This window comes from Ambystoma mexicanum, chromosome 6q (assembly GCF_040938575.1).
Source record: "Ambystoma mexicanum isolate Mex_15411 chromosome 6q, UKY_AmexF1_1, whole genome shotgun sequence".
Lineage (NCBI taxonomy): Eukaryota > Metazoa > Chordata > Amphibia > Caudata > Ambystomatidae > Ambystoma > Ambystoma mexicanum.
Genome location: NC_090937.1, coordinates 181,966,846 through 181,987,195, shown reverse-complemented (window position 1 = coordinate 181,987,195; position 20,350 = coordinate 181,966,846). Strand labels below are relative to the sequence as shown.

Here is a 20,350-nt window from a genome sequence, read left to right as displayed (position 1 = left end):
TGGTTTTGTCTTGCCTAATTTCTGATAACTTTGTCTTTCCCTCCCTTTTAAATTGCTGGAGTGCCATTTTGCTCCCACTTCATTTTGTGAGCTTAACTTGTCTGGAATTTAAGGGAAGTGGTGTGGTGTATTTATGATTGTGATTTTTAACTTGCTTAGAATAGTGAAATGTTATACAACTGTTGAGTAAATACATATATATTCTTTTACTTAGAAACCTTGAGTCCGTGTTTGCCTGAATCATAGTAATTGCTGTCCTTTGTGTAACTATTTGTACTGCTCAATTACTCTTGAGATAGGTCTGGCTGCTCCGCTTCTGCTACCACTATAACTGTGTAGTACAGGCTTGTACTAAAGGTGAAATTGTACGGTCACTTGTACTCTTAATTGTGTGTAGTGTTCCCAAAGGGTACTGCATATAATTCTGCCTAACACTATGCAACATTACCCCTAGAGGTGGAAGAAAGCAGAACCTCACAGGGAGAGGCTCCCCTCTTGGGGATAAGGAAACCCTTTTCAGTGAAGAACTGCCTTTTCATTATCCTCAAACACTCAATACAATCCTATCAGTTCACAGACAACGCGACTCCTCTTAGATATACTATTCGAATGTAATTACAGAAGAAAAGTATCTGTGAAGAGTAAGAACATAGGAGCGATGAAGAATGCCTGTCTGTCGATCACGGAGAAGAACTAGTTACTCTTACCTTGTAACGTTCTTTCGATGGGATGTTCCTCCGACGTATTCCTTATCTTAGATAGAAATCCTTCAGCTTTGCTGGCCTCGGAAAATTTTTTCGCCAGAGGGCGCTGCGCGTCGATGATCGCCGAGTCGATGACCCTCGACGGCCTCCGTGCCGACGTCGACGTCATCCTGCCTATAAAGGCCGCGCGCAGCGTCCGTTGCTCAGTTCCGTTTTGTAGTCCCCAGTAATGTTTTTGGATTAGACTAATCACCTTGAAGGAGCATAGGCTGCAAACCCACAGGAAGTCATACTGCGGGGATGGATGGGAGGGTCGATAAGGAATACGTCGGAGGAACATCCCATCGAAAGAACGTTACAAGGTAAGAGTAACTAGTTCTTCGAAGGGATTGTGTCCTCCGACGTATTCCTTATCTTAGATAGACTCCCATAGCAGTGGTATTGTGACTGGAGGCGGGAGTAATAAAAGTTATGTTACCCTTCCAGAATGGACAGAGTGTAACACAGCCTTGCCGAATCTAGTTTCTTGACTAGAGGAGGAATCCAGGCTATAGAATTTGGTAAATGTATGTGCGGACGACCATGTGGCAGCCGCACATATATCTCGAATTGGCACCCCTCTTTGAAGGGCTGAGGATGTTGCGATACCCCTGGTAGAATGAGCCCTTAGATTTTGAGGAGGCTCCTTTCCTGCCAATTTGTAGCACTCCAGAATGGCTAAAATAATCCATCTGGAGATGGTTTGTTTTGTTATTGGAAGGCCCAACTTATGTCCTGCATAACCTACAAAGAGTTGGTCTGCTTGTCTGATCTTAGCCAATCTGCTGATATAAAAGCTCAAGGCTCGCTTAGGGTCCAGCCTGTGCAGTCTCTCTTCCTCCTTCCCCGGATGAGGAGGAGGGTAGAAAGAAGGTAATATAATCTTCTGAGTGATGTGAAACTCCGAGACTACCTTCGGGAGGAAGTTAGGCTTCACCTGAAGAACAACTTTGTCCTTGTAAAAGATTGTATGTGGAGGTTTACACGATAAGGCTTGCAACTCGCTAACCCTTCTAGCAGATGTCAATGCTATTAGCAAAACAGTTTTGAGGGTGAGAAGCTTCAATGAACAAGAGTGTAGTGGTTCAAAAGGGGCACCCTTTAGGAAGTTTAAAATTAGGTTTAAATCCCATAAGGGAACTTGAAAAGGTTTCGGGGGATAAACATTAGTTAATCCTTTTAGGTATTGTATTACCAATGGAATTTTGAAGTATGAAGGCTCCTCTGCAGTGCGCTTAAAGATTGATAGCGCTGCGAGATAGCCCTTAATTGTGCCAACCTGTAGGCCTGAATTAGCCAGGTAAAGTAAGAATGACAACACCATAGGTGTACCACAAGAAAAGGGTTCAATATTCTTTTCTCTGCACCAGCTGCAAAATTTGTTCCAACGGCAGCGGTATAGAGTTTTAGTTGCCGGCCTTCTGGCCGAAAGCAACACCTCCATAACATCATCCGGAAGGTCCCAATCCTTGTACCTCAACCTTTCAGACACCAAGCGTGAAGGTTGAGGGTCTTGATGGCTGGATGGAGAACCTGACCTTCCTTCTGCGAGAGAAGATCCTCTCTGTATGGCAGTCGAATTGGAGGGCAGATGGACATGTCTAGAAGGTCCGGGTACCACGTTCTCCTGGCCCAATCCGGGGCAATTAGGATCATGGTCTTCCGAAACCTTCTCAACCTCCTGATCATTTGAGGAATGACAGGGACCGGAGGGAACGCGTACAGAAGTGGGAACTCCCAGTCCACTACGAACGCATCTCCTAGAGCTCCTCTCGGGGGAAATTCCCTTGAGCAAAATCTGTCGCACTTCCTGTTGATACTGGTGGCGAACAGATCCACTTGAGGGGTTCCCCAAAGGGCGAAGATCTCTTGAAGGACTTCCTGAGCTATCTCCCACTCGTGAGAGACTGTGCTCTGCCTGCTCAGAGCGTCCGCTGTCAAGTTCTTCTCTCCGGCTAGGTGAATTGCCGATAGAGAGATTCCTTCCTGAATTGCCCAAAACCAGAGCTGCATCGCCTCTCTGCACAGTGGTAGTGAGCCTACGCCTCCTCTTTTGTTGAGGTAGTGCATGGCCACTGTATTGTCCGTCATTATTAGGACGTTTCTTCCCCGTACAGACGGCAGAAAAGCCTTCAGCGCTAGTCTGATGGCTCTCAGCTCCAACAGGTTGATATGTAGTCTGGACTCCGATGGAGACCAACGACCGCTGATGGTCAAGTCGTTGGCGTGAGCTCCCCACCCCGTGAGTGAGGCATCCGTGACTACTGTTATCTCCGGCCATGGTTGCCAAAACATTTCTCCTTTCAGGATGTTCTCCCGACAGGCCCACCACTGAAGGTCTCGGGCTACTTTGACCGGGATCCGAAGGAGATCTGTCATCCTTCCTGAGAACTGTGACCACTGAGTTCTCAGTGCCCACTGGAGGGATCTCATTCTCAGGCGAGCCTCCGGCACGAGGAATATGCAGGATGCCATGAGGCCTAGCAACCTCAGAAAGTCGTAGGCTGGGAGATATTGGGCATTCTGAAATCTGATGACCATCTGCAGAATATCTCGAGCCCTCACCTCTGGTGGCAAGGCTCTTCCCAGGGAAGTGTCCAGGACTGCTCCAATGAATTGGAGTCTCTGTGATGGTATCATCTGTGACTTCTTTAAATTGAGGGAGAAGCCCAGCTTGTGAAGGAAGTGGCAAACATAATCTAGTTGTCTCTGAACCTGTTCCGAAGATACAGCTCTGATCAACCAATCGTCTAGGTAAGGGTAGACATGAATCCCTTCCCTCCTTAGACTTGCAGCCACAACCGACATTAGCTTGGTAAAGACCCTCGGGGCGGAGGTTAGCCCAAATGGCAGAACTCGAAATTGATAATGAGAGCTGCCAATTGCGAACCTCAGGTATCTCCTGTGCCTGGGATGGATCGGCACATGGAAATAAGCGTCCTGGAGGTCTAGAGATACCAACCAGTCCTGAAGCTGGAGGGCCTGAAGGATCTGAGAGAGAGTCACCATCTTGAACTTGTCCTTTCGGAGGAATTTGTTCAATTCCCGTAAGTCTAAGATGGGTCTCAGTCCTCCGTCCTTCTTCGGTATTATGAAGTAGGGGGAGTACCAACCCTTGTTCCTTTCCGCTACAGGTACCAGTTCTATGGCACCTTTCTCTAGCAGGTCTAAAACCTCCTGCAAGAGGAGCGGATCTGGAAGCTTCAAAGGGTTGTTCCCCGGTGGATGACTCTGAGGGATATGTAGGAAGGGCAGGCAGTAACCTTGGGCCACTGTCTCCAGAGCCCAAGCATCTGACGTAATAGCCTGCCATTCCGTCAGATGGTGAGTTAACCTGCCCCCTACTGGTGTTCTGTGAGGGGAGACCTCAGAGTGGTTTTGAAGCGGCTGATGCAGTTGCCGAAGGTAAAGTGGCTCCTGCTCCTGCGGGTGCGGCTTTCTTTCCCCTACCCCGTCCACCACGGGTAAATCTTCCTTGGCCTCTTTGAGCCGGTCGTCCTCTGCCCTTTCCATATGAGGAATAGTAACGAAAGGACCGTCCTCTCCACGATGATCCCGAAGGACGAAAGGTATTCTGACGGATAGCAGCTCCCAATGACTTGGCTGCTGCCTTGGACGTTTGCAGTTTCTCCAAACTGTCATCCGCCTTCTTTCCAAAGAGGGTAGAACCGTCAAAGGGCATATTCAAAAGCCTGGTCTGCACGTCAGAGGCAAAACCAGACTTCCTCAACCACGCATGCCTGCGGATTGTGGTACTTGCCGCCATGGCCCTGCTGATACTGTCAGCAGAATCTAGGCCAGTTTGTAGGGTCTCGCACATCGCATCTTTACCATCCCTGATGATGTTTAAAAATGCGTCCCTTTCCTCTCCTTCTTGGAGGCAGTCAGCCGCTGATGAAGCGCACTCCCAAAGGGTGTGGCTGAACCTAGCGAGCGTACAGGTCGCGTTAATAGACTTTAACGCCATGCTACAGGCAGAAAAAACCTTCTTAGCCATGGCATCATACTTTTTGTCATCCCTATCCTGCGGAGCAGTGGGGTATGCAGATGTGCTGCCTGATGAGGTTGCAGCCTGTACAACTAAGCTCTCAGGAGTAGGGTGTTTTGACAAATATTCAGGGTCAGAACTAGCCACCCTGTATTTTGTTGACAGTTTTTTATTTACTGCCGGGATAATTTCCGGCGTTTCCCAGTTTGTCAAAATCCTTCTCTGTAGAGCAGAGTGAAATGGAACCACAGGATCCTCCTGTGGGCCCTTGTCCAGTATGTCAGTGAGGTCATCCTGCTGAAAGGCAGGAGAAGGTGCAGACCAACCCATAAATTCTATGATTCTAGACATCAGAGCTCTATATGGAGTCTCCGCATGTTCTCCTGGGTCTGGTTTGATAAATTCTGCTTCAGGAGAAGTGTCCAAGCCACTAGCTTCCTGAAGTGCATCCTGAAGATTTTTTAATCCTCTTTCCTCAGAGGCGAAAGTCTCTGGCTCTGGTGATGTGGTCCTCTGTAAATCAATATCTTGGTCTGAATCCTCCCTTTCCTCAAAAATCGAGGTTAAAGGGGGATACTTTGGTTTTTGGAATGGTATAAACCCCATTTCCAATGCAGAAGGAGCCATCATCACAGGCCTTGAAAACGTCGATGTCGTCGACACCGACGTGAAAGTACTCGAAGGCGCCGTGAAAAGCGTCGAGAAATGTGTACTAGGCCTCGAGGAACTCGAAAGGATCGGAGTCCTGCTCGAGAACGACGTCGACGTTCTCGGCGTCGAGTCGGAGGTCTTTTGTCTAACCGTTGGCTGTGGAGTAGCCGTGGTTCTTTCCTTCACCGGCGTCGATATCGGCGTCGACGTCGGCGTCGACTCGATCGACTGATGCGCCGATGAATCCTTCGACAACGGCGTCGATGGCGCCGACCTCTGTTTCGAAGGAGTTTTCGACGATGGCGTCGATGATGCTTTATCTCCCGATGGCTCGAGGCGCTTTCGGGTTGACTTTTCCGCCGGGTACTGCGACTCGCGGCGTTTAGATTTTTTGGGTTTTTTACCCGGGGTATCACCCTCAGCTGTCTTCGAGGGGGACGAGGCCGCTTTCTCGAAGACGCTTAGCATCTTTTTCCTGAATTCCTCCCACTCAGCTTGCGAGCTGCGTTTTGTGGGGCAATGAACTCTCTCAGGAGAACTCGACGAAGATGACGAAGGGGATCTCCTACGTCTCTTCTTCGAGTGTCTCGATGTCGACGAGTGGTGGGAGCCACTTCGTGATCTAGAACGAGAGTGTTTTTTATGGTGAGGAGACGAACGTCTCGACTCTACCGAAGAAGCTTTCGAGGAAGTTAAAGTTGACCTACCTCTCTCGAGCTTCCCCCTACGCTCCTTCAAGGCTTTCGCCGTCATGGAAAGGCATTCCTCACACTCCGAACTCTGGTGCGTGATTCCCAGACACCACAAACAGACCCTGTGAGGGTCCGTCAACGACATTTTCTTCCCGCAGTCTCGGCACTTTTTGAAACCGGACCGAGGGGTCGTCGGGTCGGAGGAGGATGCCATCGATATCGAGGTTAGATATTATATCGAGAACTGAGCAACGGTGTTCCGAGGCACAACGAAGCGCGGAAAAACGGAACTGAGCAACGGACGCTGCGCGCGGCCTTTATAGGCAGGATGACGTCGACGTCGGCACGGAGGCCGTCGAGGGTCATCGACTCGGCGATCATCGACGCGCAGCGCCCTCTGGCGAAAAAATTTTCCGAGGCCAGCAAAGCTGAAGGATTTCTATCTAAGATAAGGAATACGTCGGAGGACACAATCCCTTCGAAAAATAAATCTAATGGAGTTATACAGAATACAAACTCAAACACAAAGGAGGGACTATTCTGAGAAGCCGGGGAAGCCTCAGCATTGTGTGATAAAAGTGGGAGGACCAAGTGAACCAGGAAGAGAGACCCAGGAGTTTAAAATCGGCTGGCAGAGGAAGGCCAGTAACTCGGGAGAACACTCATTTGTGAGTTTGTAATCAGCAGGAGAGAAGCAGCGCCCAGGGTGCACTACACAGAGAGCAGCAAACAGAGAGATTGTTCAGACACTGGTAGTCCCGGGAAGAACATTCGAATAGGGCTCAAGAAGAGCGCCAGCCTTGATGTGCATAGAGTGCAGCATGCTGAGAAAAGACTGCAACAGGTCTGCCAAACAGAATAGAATCCCCGGAGGGAACAGAGCATGGAAGGTGGTGGCAGGAAAGTGGAGAGACTGGAGAAGCCTGACGTTGCCGATGCCACACACAGAAACCGAAGTGTGTCACTGGAGAGAACAGAAAAAGGCAGAAAAGCTATCCTGACGAACAATGGAACCGAAGCCAGGAAGAACGCTGACCCAATGCCGCTGTCCCATTACAGAAAAGGTAAAGGGGAGAGACCCAGGAACAGGACGTGAAAATTAAGTGGGTTAATCATATCAATGAATGCTGAAGGACAGAATACAACGATTGTACTAAGCATCCAGGGACTCATCATCCTCGTCCCAGTGAATGGTAAAAGTATAAGAAGAGCGAGAACAAGAATAGATGTGTTTGGTCTACAGAAGAGAGAAGGATTGTGAAGTACAACAGATAGAGACTCAATTAAGAATTAAAGAAAGCCCAGAAAGAACTCTGGAAAGTCAAGGGAACCAATAAACATGGGGCCTGGAAAAGCCCCTTGGAACAACTGAAGGACTCGTTTTAAGAGATATAGCCAAGGATTATCTGAAGATCCAACATTGAGGAGAACTGCGTTGAAAAGCAACCCAGGAGAAGGGAGTCATTCCCCTGGCCTTTCTTTTTAGTAATAGTATTATGGTCAACCTAGGTTCGTTTTGGGACTGTTAGGCAGAATCCTGTGCAGTTCCCTTGGGGACCACTGCAAAAAGATTAAGACTACAGCAGTAAGCAATAAACCCAATTGGTAGCAGTCCGCACCACCCAGATTTACCTGGTAGCTGTGGCTGAGCAGTCAGACCTCTCTCAAGAAGAATAGGGCAGTATATAGAGTATACACAATAGGGCTAAAAACACAGTAGAGCAAACACTGACCAAAGCTTTGTATAAAAAACTATATAATTATTTATTTAAAACACACTTTAGGCAATATACTAGCACTCTAAATCAAAAGCAAGTTAAAACACAGTCAAGTAAAGTATACACACCTCCCTTGATAACTATCAGACAAGTCAGAGTTAAAACACCACGATTTGTTAAACAGATGTGAGCGCATAGCCTGAAGGCACTCCAATAGTTCAGTTAAAGGGAGAGAAAAAGGCAGAGCATAGAAATAAAACAGGTCCCAATACTTTTAGGAGTTCTCAGCAAGGGTATAAAGGCAGTAAATACTGTAGAGCCAAAGTTCATGGGCCAGGCCCACTTTAAAGGGAGCAAAACGAAATGTGCCCAGGATCACACAAGTCTTTGCAGAATGTTCAAAAGAGGTTGGGGTGATACAAGAAGATAAAGTTAGAAGGTCTGGGCCAACCCAGTTGGCAAGCCAAGGATTTAAGGGTCACCTTGGGCAAACCGAAGAAAGGGAGGCCAGGATGGACACAGTACCTTAAACAGAGAGGAGGCTCCAGCGGTGGCAGTTGTTCCTGGCAGTGGTTGCAGTTCGTTGTTTCGACCAGGGGAAGAGAGGATCTTGTCGAGGAGGAAACGTGGAGTTGTTGCACTGCACAGGGATGAAACCAGCCGCGGAGTTGGTCAATAAAAGGTGCGTTCCTTTTATTCACGGTCAAAGTGGTGAAGCTTGGCTATCCGGCCGCTGGGGTGCTTGGCACGGGCGATTCGACCAAGAGACGTCTTTGGAAAGCGAAAAGGGCAAACTGGTTGGTCCCACCAGCTCAGAGGAAGAAGACTCGTCCAGCAGAAGATCTTCTCTTGTCGTCGGGAAAGTGGTGAGGTAGTTGCAGCAAGGCTTCACCGGTGGTGTCGTCGTTGCAGATGGCCCAGCTTCTTCCCTCTTAGGATTCTTAGGTCTGGTGGCGACTTCTGAAGTTCCAGTCCCAAAGGCCCTGCTTTTATGCAGAAAAACCCCCATTCATCAGCCTGGCTGTCAATCACACATGCTAAGTGGTGAGCCGGGCGGCTCACCACTGGGCCAATCAGAGTAGAGTGTGACTTGGGTTGCCGAGGCAACGCAGTCCAGGGTGCCAATTCCCCCCTCCACCCTTTCTGTGGAACCCAGACAGAGTGGCACCATTTGGAGGGCTTCTGTGGAGAAGCCCGCCAAAAAGTGGAACCAAGGGCTCGACCTTGGTCAGAGTTACAGAGACGGACACGAATGCCATTTTAGAAAAGAGTTCTGGCAAAAAGACCCAACCGTTGACTTAATATTAAATAAACTGGCGGTATCTTTAACATTGCACCAAAAAGTGATGGGTTTAAAATCAATGGGAAAATCCCATAGGGAATATTCCTGTGGAATATTTCACGTGGTAACCACTGCCACCAGCCAGAAACTCATCAAGGGATGACTGGACAGTGCCCCCTTGAAAACAGACCCAGGGGCAATATAATTAACCCCTTCCAGTACTTCCACAATATGATGGTTTGTACTGGTTATGTTCACAATTTAGGACTAGCAAAGTCAATGGTGACTTTACATGCCCTGGGAGACAGTAGTCAGTACCAGGGTATGGAGTGTATGTTTGGGGGTCACTATGACACCCCTGTGTTACTGCACTGAGCGTGCTGTGTAACACACACATAGAAAATAGATGATACCCTATGGAGCAGAATGAAAACCCCATAGCACATAAGCACACAAAAAGTCAAAGACACTCATATCATGCCTAAGAGTGGGAGGAAAAGAGTCTCACTCTTAGCAGGAGAAAAAAAGAAACCCCCAAAATCCAGCAAAGCTGCTGGGGGACTCACTAGGATTGGGAAATTAGCCTTATAAGAGAATTCTCCCTAACGGGGACAGAGGACAGGCTTTTGATTACAGACTTCACTATTGACGACAAACACCCTGGTTTAGTTGAGTTCGGCTGGGAAACCCTTAGAATAGGGAACATTAAGCATGTTCTTTATTTTATAATACATCTCGTTGAATATGGCACCCATTTGTCTGTCTCCTCCTCCTGACCTACCACAACAGTCTGCAAGTTCCACCGGTTGAGCTGCACCACCAAAGATGCATCACCTGCCAGCTTCAGTTGCTCTTCTGCTTTGGCATATCAACAACTTCAGTGGCTCCACAGCGTTTATGCTTACTTTAAGATCTTCTCCAGCTGCACAGGACCGGTCACACCATTAACCTTCCATCTGCCAGGGAAATGGAGTGTCAACTGAAAACAATTGTAAACTGCTGAAGATACCATCTGCAGTAGCTTGAAGCAAGGCCCTAGCTATAAAATTGGGGCTGTACTTACTGCTGAGGGAGTGTGCAGCTTTGGGACGAGTACATATCACTCAGCCAATCAGAAGATCACCTTCACCCATCTCTCCCATCATTTTGTACGGGATCTACTCCTGGTGGTGTAAATACAAGTCCTACGGTATGCCCGGCAGCAAAGACATACGAACGGTCCTCTCTAAGACGTGAGCTTTTTTTAAACCCATATTAGGGCATAGACCCGATTCCATTGAAAATTATCAAGGCTATTGGGCGCTGAGCTAGCCCCTTGTTTACCACTGCACCTAATTACTCACTTATTTTGGGTGTTGGTCCAGCAGCCTTGAAACAGGCTGTTGTATCTCGACTTCTGAAGAAGCCTGCTCTAGACCCTGCTATGTTGGGTAATTTTCTACTAAGTATGTCCATGCACCTCTGAGGGAGTTGAAGGTGTCTGAATTTAGTGGCCTGGCTCCTGAGGTCATAGAGTTCGGAGTTTGTGGGCATGGGTGTAGTGTTTCCCCTCTGTCCTGAGACAACATGTTGTACGGGCAGGGCAACTTCATAGGAGGGGAGAAGGACATCTCCATCAGATGAGAACCAGGGTTGGCGGGCCCACATGGGAGGCACCAATATCATAGTTGAGTAGAGGAGTCGGGGCAAAAGCGTAAACAAATTTCCTTGACCATGTTATCCAGAGCCCGTTCCCCTTGGAGCGGCTTTGGTGGTACCTGGATGCGTAGTCTTGGCATTGGGCGTTCTCCTGAGTGGCAAACAAGTCGATCTCTGGGAAGCCCCATTCTGCGAAGACGTTGGAGACGATGTCTTTGTGTAGACGCCATTCGCCATTCGTATTCTTATAGGTAGTGGGAAATTTCTGCTGAGCACGTCCGCCAGAAGGTTGAGTTTGCCGAGAACGTGTTGGGACAGCAGGAACATCTTCTGTTTGAGAGCCCACATCCAAATGTTCTGGGACAGCTTGGATAGCCCTGGAGAGTGTGTGCCTCTCTGTTTGTTCAGGTAATACATGGCTGTGGTGCTGTCTGTCAAGATCGGAACTGTCTTCCCCTGTAGCTGTGTCTGAAAGGCCTTCAGTGCTTTGAATACTGCCAATAGCTCCAACAGGTTTATGTGGTTGGACGCTACTTGTCGAGACCACACTCCATGCGCTGTCTGTTGTAGCAGATGAACCCCTCACCCCGTGAGAGATGCGTCTGTTGTGAGAGTGGCTTCTACTGCAGGGGTGGTGAAGGTCTTCCTCTTCAAAAGGTTTTCCCTCGACCACCACTGCAGGGAGAGACCGAGGGCTGGCGAGACAACTATTAGATCTTCCCATTGTCGCTGGCCTGACACCACAGGCTGTTGAGCCACTCTTGATTGGGACGCATGCACAGCCGCGCGTGAGGAACTAAATAAATGCATGATGCCATCATTCCTAGCAGTCTCATGGCTTTGCATACCATCACTTCCCAAATGGCTACATATTTAGGGATTTGAAAAAGCATGTTCTGAACCCTCTCGTCGGAGGGGAAGACGAGGCCGTCTTTGGTCCGAATTAGAGCCCCAGAAAATGTTTGACCTGACTGGGGTCGAAGCTGGATCTCTTCTCGTTCAGGAGAATCCCAGACTGAACAAGAGATCTATTGTCTTCTGAGTGTTCAATAGGCATGTTTCGTAAGAGTCCCCTGTTATGATCCAGTCGCCGAGGTAAGGGTAAACCGTGACAGATAGTCTGCGCAGGTGTGCTGCCGCTACTGCCAAAACGTTTGTAAACACTCTTGGCGCTGAGGCAATGCCGAAGGGGAGTACTTTGAATTCATAGTGCCTGTCCTCTATCATGAACCTGGCAACATTGAAATATGAAATTATTCATCTTTCATGTCCAGTGTCGCCATGTAATCCCCCTGTTTCAGCAGTGGGATTACTTCCTGCAGAGTGACCATACAAAACTTTTGAGGTTTGACAAATTTGTTCGCTGGGTGCAAGTCTAGAACAGGGCGCATGTTGAGGTCCTTTTTGGGTACAAGCAAGTACACTGAATAAATACGCTTGTTTACCTGAAGAATAGGGACGGCTTCTTGGGTGTCCTTTTCCAGAAGTGCTTCCACCTCTTGTATCAGGATTCGCAGATGGCGTCAGGCGTCGTGCTTTGGGTGGTCTGAATTGTGGTGGTCGTGCGAATTCCACACAGTACCCGTGACCGACCGTCTTGAGAACCCACTGGTCTGACGTTATCCCCTCCCATGCGGAAAAGAAAGATGTTAAGTGCCTTCCGACCGGGGTGGCATGGGAGGGGACCTGGATCCGTAGGTCCTTTCTGACCAGAGGCTGTGGCTCCCCCTGGAGTCGGGGGCCTCTGCCTCTATCTTTCCCGCGCCTCTGTCCCCTGGTTGGATTGTTGGCGGGGGTGCTGGTTGCCTGTCCTGAGTTCCAGGTATTTCCCGTATTATACAGGTTTTGTGTAGAACGGGATTGGCCCCGAAAGGACCTGCGGGAAACGCTTCCCCTCTGGGGGCAGGGCTTTTGTGTGATTTGCTAAAGGGACTTAAGAGTCTCATGCTCCTTTTTGGCAGTCTCGACAGCATCGTCTACTGCTTTACCAAAGAGATTTGTCTCCTCGACAGGCTTATTAATAAGAGCTGCTTGGGTTTCCGGCTTGAAACCAGAGTTCCTGAGCCAAGCATGCCGTTTGAGCAGGGTGCCTTGAGCTAGTGATCTTCCCGCCGTCTCCGCAGCAGTGTTTTTCAGTACATTCTGGTTGACCTGCCTGCCCTTGGTCACAATGGCAAGTAATTTGGTTCTAGTGGGCTCAGGCACCTCCTGGAGACATTCCAGCCGTAGATTCCACTGCGCATCGGCATCATTGGCAAGCAACGTAGTGTTGTTTGCTATGCGCGTAGAAAAAGCAGCTGCCGTGGTGATTTGTTTTCCCAAGGCGTACAGTCTTTTCGATTCCTTATCGGGAGGCGGCTCTCCTGTAGCAAGGGGTACCGCAGCCCCTTTTCGGGGGGTGGTAACCACTAGTGAAACAGGGGTTTATGGCCCTTAATGTATGTACGGTCAGTAGGCGATGAGCGAAATAATTTTTCCACCCTTGGATTTACTGCCCTAGTTTGGGGTGGTGTGATCAAGGAAGGAGCCAATCTCCTCTCAATGAAATTCAGAAGAGGTATGGCTTGGCTGGAGGGGGGCTTTTCTTTGAAAAGTCCTGTTCAGGCAAAGCCTCTTCGGTGGCTATTAGAAAAAATGCAGCCGCCTTACTCAGGATGGCATTGAACGCCATCTGATCGTCCACTGGGGAAGCCTGGTGGGCCGGAGTGGAGGGAGGGGAATCCAAACATGGGACATCCGGGTCCTGGTCGTGAGTAGGGAGCGCCCATGGTTCCGCCTCAACCTGGTGACTGTCCTCCCAGCCTCCCGTGGGATCCGCCTGTTCATCCACAGTGTAGTCTTGTAGGAAGGTAGTATCCTCCTCCTCATCATATATGTCCTGATACGTGTCCATCTGGATCTCGTCTTCGGGGTGGATGGAAGTGTAATCTTCTTGAGAAGGCCCTAAATATCTAGGAAATTTAGAAGCAGGCGCAGAGGGAGGGTCCTCCCAAGGTCTTTTGGGGGTAGGGTGCTCTGAAAGCGAAACAAACTTCTCCAACCTGTCCATACACCCTTCAAATTTTTTCTCTGGTCCATCTAGATGAACCAGAGGGGGTCTAATGGTGGAAAATTCTCATTTTCCTCCCTATGGCACTGAAATTTGTCTCCAATAGAGCTAGACAAAGGCACAGGACTCTACGTAGTCCTCGCGAGCATCAGGGTTCTGTGGCGCGTCTTGCGCTTCATTGTTTATTTAAACCTCTCATTCAGTCCCAATGCCGAAGCAATCCTAGCAATGTTTTCGGAGATGTTTGGCGAAGCGGGTTGATGTGCCGGTTGACTAGGAGGCCTAGCGGTAGATTTTTCTCCTACTGGGGCCTTGGGGAGCTTTGGAGCTTCAACTATGCGTGCTTCGATTGCTGAACGCGTTTTGGAGGTTGCGCCGTTTGGTTTAGAAGGCCCAGTAGCAAGACGCTGCTGCGGATGTGGGGAAGGCTGTTGATCTTGAAGATCAGAGGATCCCGTTGAAATCTTCGGCGGTCCTGTTGGCGCTTTCGCCCGTTTCGACGATACCGTCGAAACTGGGGTTGGGGTTGTGTGTTTAGTGTGGCGATCTTGTACGCCCCTGTCGCCGGGTGTTATCCCCATAGCGTGACTCGTGTCACGCCTAGCGGTGTCGGGATGGGTGTGGCGGACCTAGGAGTGACCGTCATGAGGTTGATGGCATCCAACACGGATGCCTGGTCATCACTAGTATCCCCGTCACTTTTCGGCAGGTGCGGCGGTGGGGGAAGAAGATCCAGCCCGCGACATGCTGTAGTCCGCCCACCGTTTAACGGGGCGCTCTTTAAGCGTTTTAGGGTGCAGGAGTTTACAGGCTACGCACCGCGCTTCGTCGTGGTCAAGGGGTAGACAATTATTGCACTTAGAGTGCTCGTCCTTCAAAGGATATCTGGGGAAAAGAGGAGAGACATAGCTGAAAGGATATGGCCACCCTGACCCCACTCTCTCTACTGTGTAGGCCTACCAGAGGGCCCCGCCACGTGGATGGCTCTGCCGCCAGATCGCATGTGTTGAAAGTCCACCGCAGTCTTCGGTGTAGGACAGGAAGCGCCGTTGAAATGACTTCAGGGATAATCGACAAAGTCGATAAATAAGGCGATAACAATGTCTCTTATGTGTCAGGAATCGGCCCGGGAGCCGCAGGAGTCATAGGCGGGCTCTACCCCCACAGTCTCGCAGTAAACGGGATCAAGATACATTGCTTCAGCGGTCGTTATCCATGAGGTTACCTCGCATTAAAGGTTTAATCCACGGCCACAAGAACCGATTACGATCTCGTCCTTCAGGGTTTTTGCGTTGGCGGTTACCGTGGAGATTAGGGCAGCCACGTCGACTCGCACCACGGCGGCCGCACGTACAGGTCATGTGATCACGATCTTATAAAACTCTAGCCTGCAGTTAACTCGTTGCTTCTGATTTTGAATTTGGAGTCTGCTACATGCTTGTGAAAATTCTTGTCTTCCTGCCTTTGTACCTTTGTCTTCCTGTCTAGCCCTGTTACCTCTTGTCGGAACCATTCCCCACGCCTTCTGCATACCCGCTCCTGTCTTCTGTCTAAGCCCACCACGGAAATCCCCGTTTTGCCTCACTGCTATTTGTTACCGGACCGGACTTCGCCCAGGATTGCCTCTGTTTCATGATTTTGTCTTCGGAACTTTTGGTTATTTTCGACTTGGATTGCCTAACGGATTGCCTCTGCCTATCGATCTGATCAACCTGAACATTATCTCCCGCTGTGGATCAACCTGACCAGTGCTCCTTATTTTCCAGACTGCCGGTACACTACTCCTCTCCATTCCCCGGTACGGACTAGAGACTGCCGTGGTACCATTAGGGGTGGAGGTAGGAGCGTCCTCGTTTCGTCGGGGATTGTACTGCCGACCCTTAGGCGTACGCGTGCCGGCGGGAATAGTTCCGAATCCCTGTACCTTGGCGGTCTTACTGGAGCATTGGTTGCCCATGGAATTCCTATCAACAACCCCATGGTAAGAGTGTCTGTCCTACTTTCATGTTTCTGTTCTTGGTGTCCCGGGTATAAGTATTAAGGATTGTTTTCTCTTATATTTTGTAACAGCTATTTCTGTTCCTTCTGACATCTGCATAAAATGGCTGTCCTATAATCAACTGGTATACTGTCAGACATAAGGGAATCAACTGGTATACTGTCAGACGCGAGGGAATCTGCTGCCACGCGCCACCCGGGATCCATTCTTCCAAACAATAGATCCCTGGTGCTGGTATATTGTATATCCAGACACAGGGTTACATTGTAGGGTAGAATTCTTCGTCTACACTACGAGGGCAATGTAAGAAGGCAATCCTGACATTATGAAAGAGCTCTGCAAGAGGGCGACCAGAAATCTGGGCGGAAAAAACAATCTGAGGGACCTCGGCATGTGAGGGATTTTGGGTACACTACACGTCCCGATAGGGATAGTGTTACAGACACGCCTATGCCAACGTCCCCTTTCGGTCCCCGAAAGACAAGATGCAATACTCTGCGGTTACCACTGGATGTCAGACCATATGCACAGCATGTGATTCTAAGCAGATTAACAAGCATCAGAACTGAGGTTATGATTTTCGGCCATTTTCTAGCTGCCCAGGCCCATTGGAACAATTACTTCTGGCCCTCCTCATTGGGCCCCTTACCTATTCCGATCCATGAGGTGAAAAGTCTTGTGAGTTAAAACTGCATCATATCTCTTGGTGTGCCCTCCGGTCAATAATGTAGCGCCGTCCGCGCTAAGCTTAAGAGACTTTACCAGACACCACAATTCAAATGGAGTATACAGACAGTCTCAGCATCCGTATTAGGGACCCTTGCTTGTGTAGCCTTGATTCCTTATTCAACGGCACTAGTTTGACAAAGTGGCACTCACCCCAGTGTTTTGTCACAACGATACAAAGGTGGCAGTACCAAATAAGATTCTGGTACCAAAGACAGCTAATCACTCTGCACAAGGAAGTACAAAATAATTAAAAAGGAAGCGCACACGGTTTAAGTAAAAAAGTAGAAAATCAACAGACTATCATAGAATATGTTTTCCGAATGGCATGAGAGCAGCACACAAAGCAAAGGTTCCATCTAAGGAAGCATCCTGAAGAAACATACACAATAGTTTATTATCCGGAATTATAAAGTTTGTTATCTGGTATTTCATCAGCCAGAATGCTGCTATTAATGACCATGAGTGGTGCTGGTTAATAGAGCGTATCAGTCAATCAAGTGCCAGATAAAGCATGCTCTTTAAGCATTCCATTTGTGGTTCAGCCACAAAATGGTAGCGTTTCTTAAAGATATATCCACGGAAAGCATGATTCATTTATACTTAGCTGATATAGGGAAATGAATTAGACCATATTTCCCTTACCTTATGCTCCTGAGTACCAGGCTTGAATAGCTTTAGTGCAGCTGTGTAGAGGGTATGATCCTTAACCAAGCGTAGAAATTCTGAGAAATGCTCTTGTCCTGGAGAGACATGAACATGTGATATACAATGTGCCAAGAACACAACAAATACAATAATTCTCAAATTGAAATGCTTGAAAGAAAAAGTAGCATCTCCAACAGTTTTACATTAAGAAGTCATCTATATCAGATCGAGACAGCAATATTCTGTTTAGGACACATTTTGAAGGCAAAAAAACACAAGAATATCAGCATTCCACTTGATCTATGGAAAGAACAAGTTATTTAGAATCAGTAATGTTCTTTCTGATGGATACTGTATTCCTCCCACGGATTCCTCATCATGTGAAGTACTTTTCCCAGGCAGCTACTGTCAAACACATTTCTTCCATAGCCACTGGGGTACTACAGCACCTCTGTGTGGACTATCACAGCATCATTGGCACTGGAAGTGACATTCTTTTTACTCCGTGAGTCCCAAGACTTCACTGATGTTTTGCAGGTCAAAGATGCTAAGGAGAGGTAGAACTGTTACATCATATTATGAGAAATCTGCCTGAGGGGATGATTGGAGGGTTGACAAGTAATCTGTCAGAGGAATGCTGTGTTACGCAGAAAGAATCTTATCAAAGTTATATTTTTCTTCGAATAGATAAGTTACTTCAAGTAGATTCCTTGACTTTTGTAAGACTCCCCAACAATACAGATATGGATGGAGAGAAAAGGGTGAGGAATAGTACCTACAAAAAAGGTAATTCTGCGAACGAGTGTCTACAACACAAATCGTCTACAGATAAAGAATCCAGGCAGTAATGTTTGGCTAATGTATGCAAAGCAATGGAAAGAAATACAACTTCCACAGGGAATGCAAACTATTAATGCTGTCCATTTTATACGACCCATTATGTTTAAGATGACCTAGAGAGTGAAAGGAAGCTCCTGGACAAGTTAGAATCAAACAAGTTCTTACCGATGGATGGTCATTCCTTCCACAATTTGACTTGATTTTTATAGAAAAAAAGAAAGAACAACAAATTACTTACCTCTCGACAATGTTCTTTTTGATAGAATATCTACGATGTGGAATCTGTGGGAGAAAGGACTAATCCATCTGCAGCGCAGCTGAACTCCAAGCTTTTCAGCTACCAAGGGGCGCAGCTCTGTGTTGCCTCCGCCAGGTACCATTGCAAACATGGATGCTACATGTGACATCAGGGCCATTATATGGCGCTGCTACACATCATGATGTCAATTACGCCCTTTTCCCTAGCACTCAGCAGCTAAGGGAGTGCAAAACAGATGAGGGGGGATGTGCTATCAGCCATAAGGGCCAGTTTAAGAGGGCAATGAGGAATATGTGGAAGAAAGGACTAATCCATTACAAAGAATATCCCTGGGAAATCAGAAATGTGTTCTTCTAATGAATTGCTTACTCCCACAGATTTCTCATCTTTACAGAATCCTACAGCAGTACAGAAAATGTGAAAGAGGGAGGAGAGCGAGAAACCACCACCTACAGCAGAAAATCTGGCGGATCGATCAGTCAAAGTGAGCATCCTGCCCTGGTAAGAAAGCCAGGCAGTACTGCTTGGTAAATGTGTGCAGTGAAGCTCACATAGTTGCTTGACAGATGTCCTAGACAGGAACCCCCCTCGCAGGGTTGAGTTGGCAGCCAGGCCTATGGTTGAAAGGGCCCTGAAAACATCAGGCACATCCTTTCCTACCAGATTGGGAGATAATGAGATTGTTCACTCGGAGCAAGGTCTGTTAAGTAATAAACCTGCCCACACGGGAAACAGCATAACCCACAAAGAGCTGGTAATCCCTTCCTGATGTCCCATATCTGACAGTAAGTATATGAGGGCCTGCACAGGATCTAGCCAAAGAAACCTCTTCTTCATCTCAGCAGGATGAGGCGGAGGAAAAAGAACACAGGAAGATGGATCTTCTGAGAGAGATGAACCTCAGACACAATATTGGGCAACGCCTACTCTAAAAGTGGGCAACTCCTTAAACAACACTGTGAGAAACCGGAGGGTATCCTCACACCTACTCCTCCTGGATGCTCTTCTCAGGTGGCCAGGAAAAGGCCATCGCTTTTGGATCCTGATCCTGGGGGTGGAGAAGTGAGGGAGGATCACCTGGGTAAAGGGTCCCTGGCGATGAGACATGGTATCCCCCATTTCCCTTCTGAAAACTAACCTAACCCTTCCCGGCCTTTATGGGCCATTGTAAAACATCTCCCCTCATTTTCCCACTCTTTACCTATGACAGTACTGGGACGAGGAAGAGACGACTAGGAGTAGAGAACACTATTAACCCAGTTCACAACTCTAGTACTGGTATGAGGAAGATGCCTGCAGAGTACTGCGAAGGTCAGGCATGTCCCTCTAACTACAGTCAGGCAAGGCCAATTGCTCTCACAGGTGTGATTAAGGGAGCATCAACTTGTATCCAACACCATCTGGTTGGTCCCATTCGCCATACACGATACAGGTACCATGCAATGTTTTTTGTTTTGTCTCATGCATTGATCTCTTTGTACCCCACAAAAAGGTGTATAATTAACTGTTCATTACGATGAAAGAGGCTCTGTCTCCCATATTTTAGCTACCAAGCTCACGTCCAGTCCTGCCACCATGCAGAGCCAGCGCGCTTGTTTTCTTTTACAATGAGTAGGGAATGCTAGATCTTGCTTAATGTTACCATTTTGTTTAAGGGATTTCTTATTCCTGTTTGCAGTGTCACAAGAGTAATACACTATGTGTGGGTGTATGCCCTTATCTCTCCCTCAATGTCTCTTTCGAATCCTTTTTCGAATTTTAAACAGCACTTAAGGTGTGGTATGCATTGTAGGTGGATCTATTTGGGAAGTTATCTTTCCTTTTTATTTTTGTTAAATTTAATTAAAATTTCTATATAGTGGGCACCACATAACCTCATAACATTAAACTTGGGATGTGATGCAGAAGAACCGCATATAAGTTCATTTTTTAAATTCTGTTCCTCAGGGGTTGCTCCAAATCTTCACTCTTTTTGGTCCTGAGGAAGGCAGCATCCCCCCGACAACTACCGCCGGAACTTATTTAGCCTTGCGTGGCAAGTTGACAGACGCACTGAAAGGCTCATGGTCTCCCGTATTCAGAATTTGAGACCTACATAGACCCCTGAACCCATAAAT

At 48.0% G+C, this 20,350-nt stretch overlaps 1 protein-coding gene across 3 annotated transcripts in view; it reads right to left on the bottom strand.

The window, feature by feature from the left end:
- Window positions 1–20,350, bottom strand: part of ELP1 (elongator acetyltransferase complex subunit 1) — a 2,667,893-nt gene that overhangs the window by 538,694 nt on the left and 2,108,849 nt on the right. For all 3 annotated transcript variants that reach the window (XM_069630608.1, XM_069630606.1, XM_069630607.1), the window contains exon 27: window positions 17,132–17,229. In XM_069630608.1, the coding sequence (XP_069486709.1) occupies window positions 17,132–17,229 (98 nt within the window). The remainder of the gene's footprint in view (window positions 1–17,131; window positions 17,230–20,350) is intronic.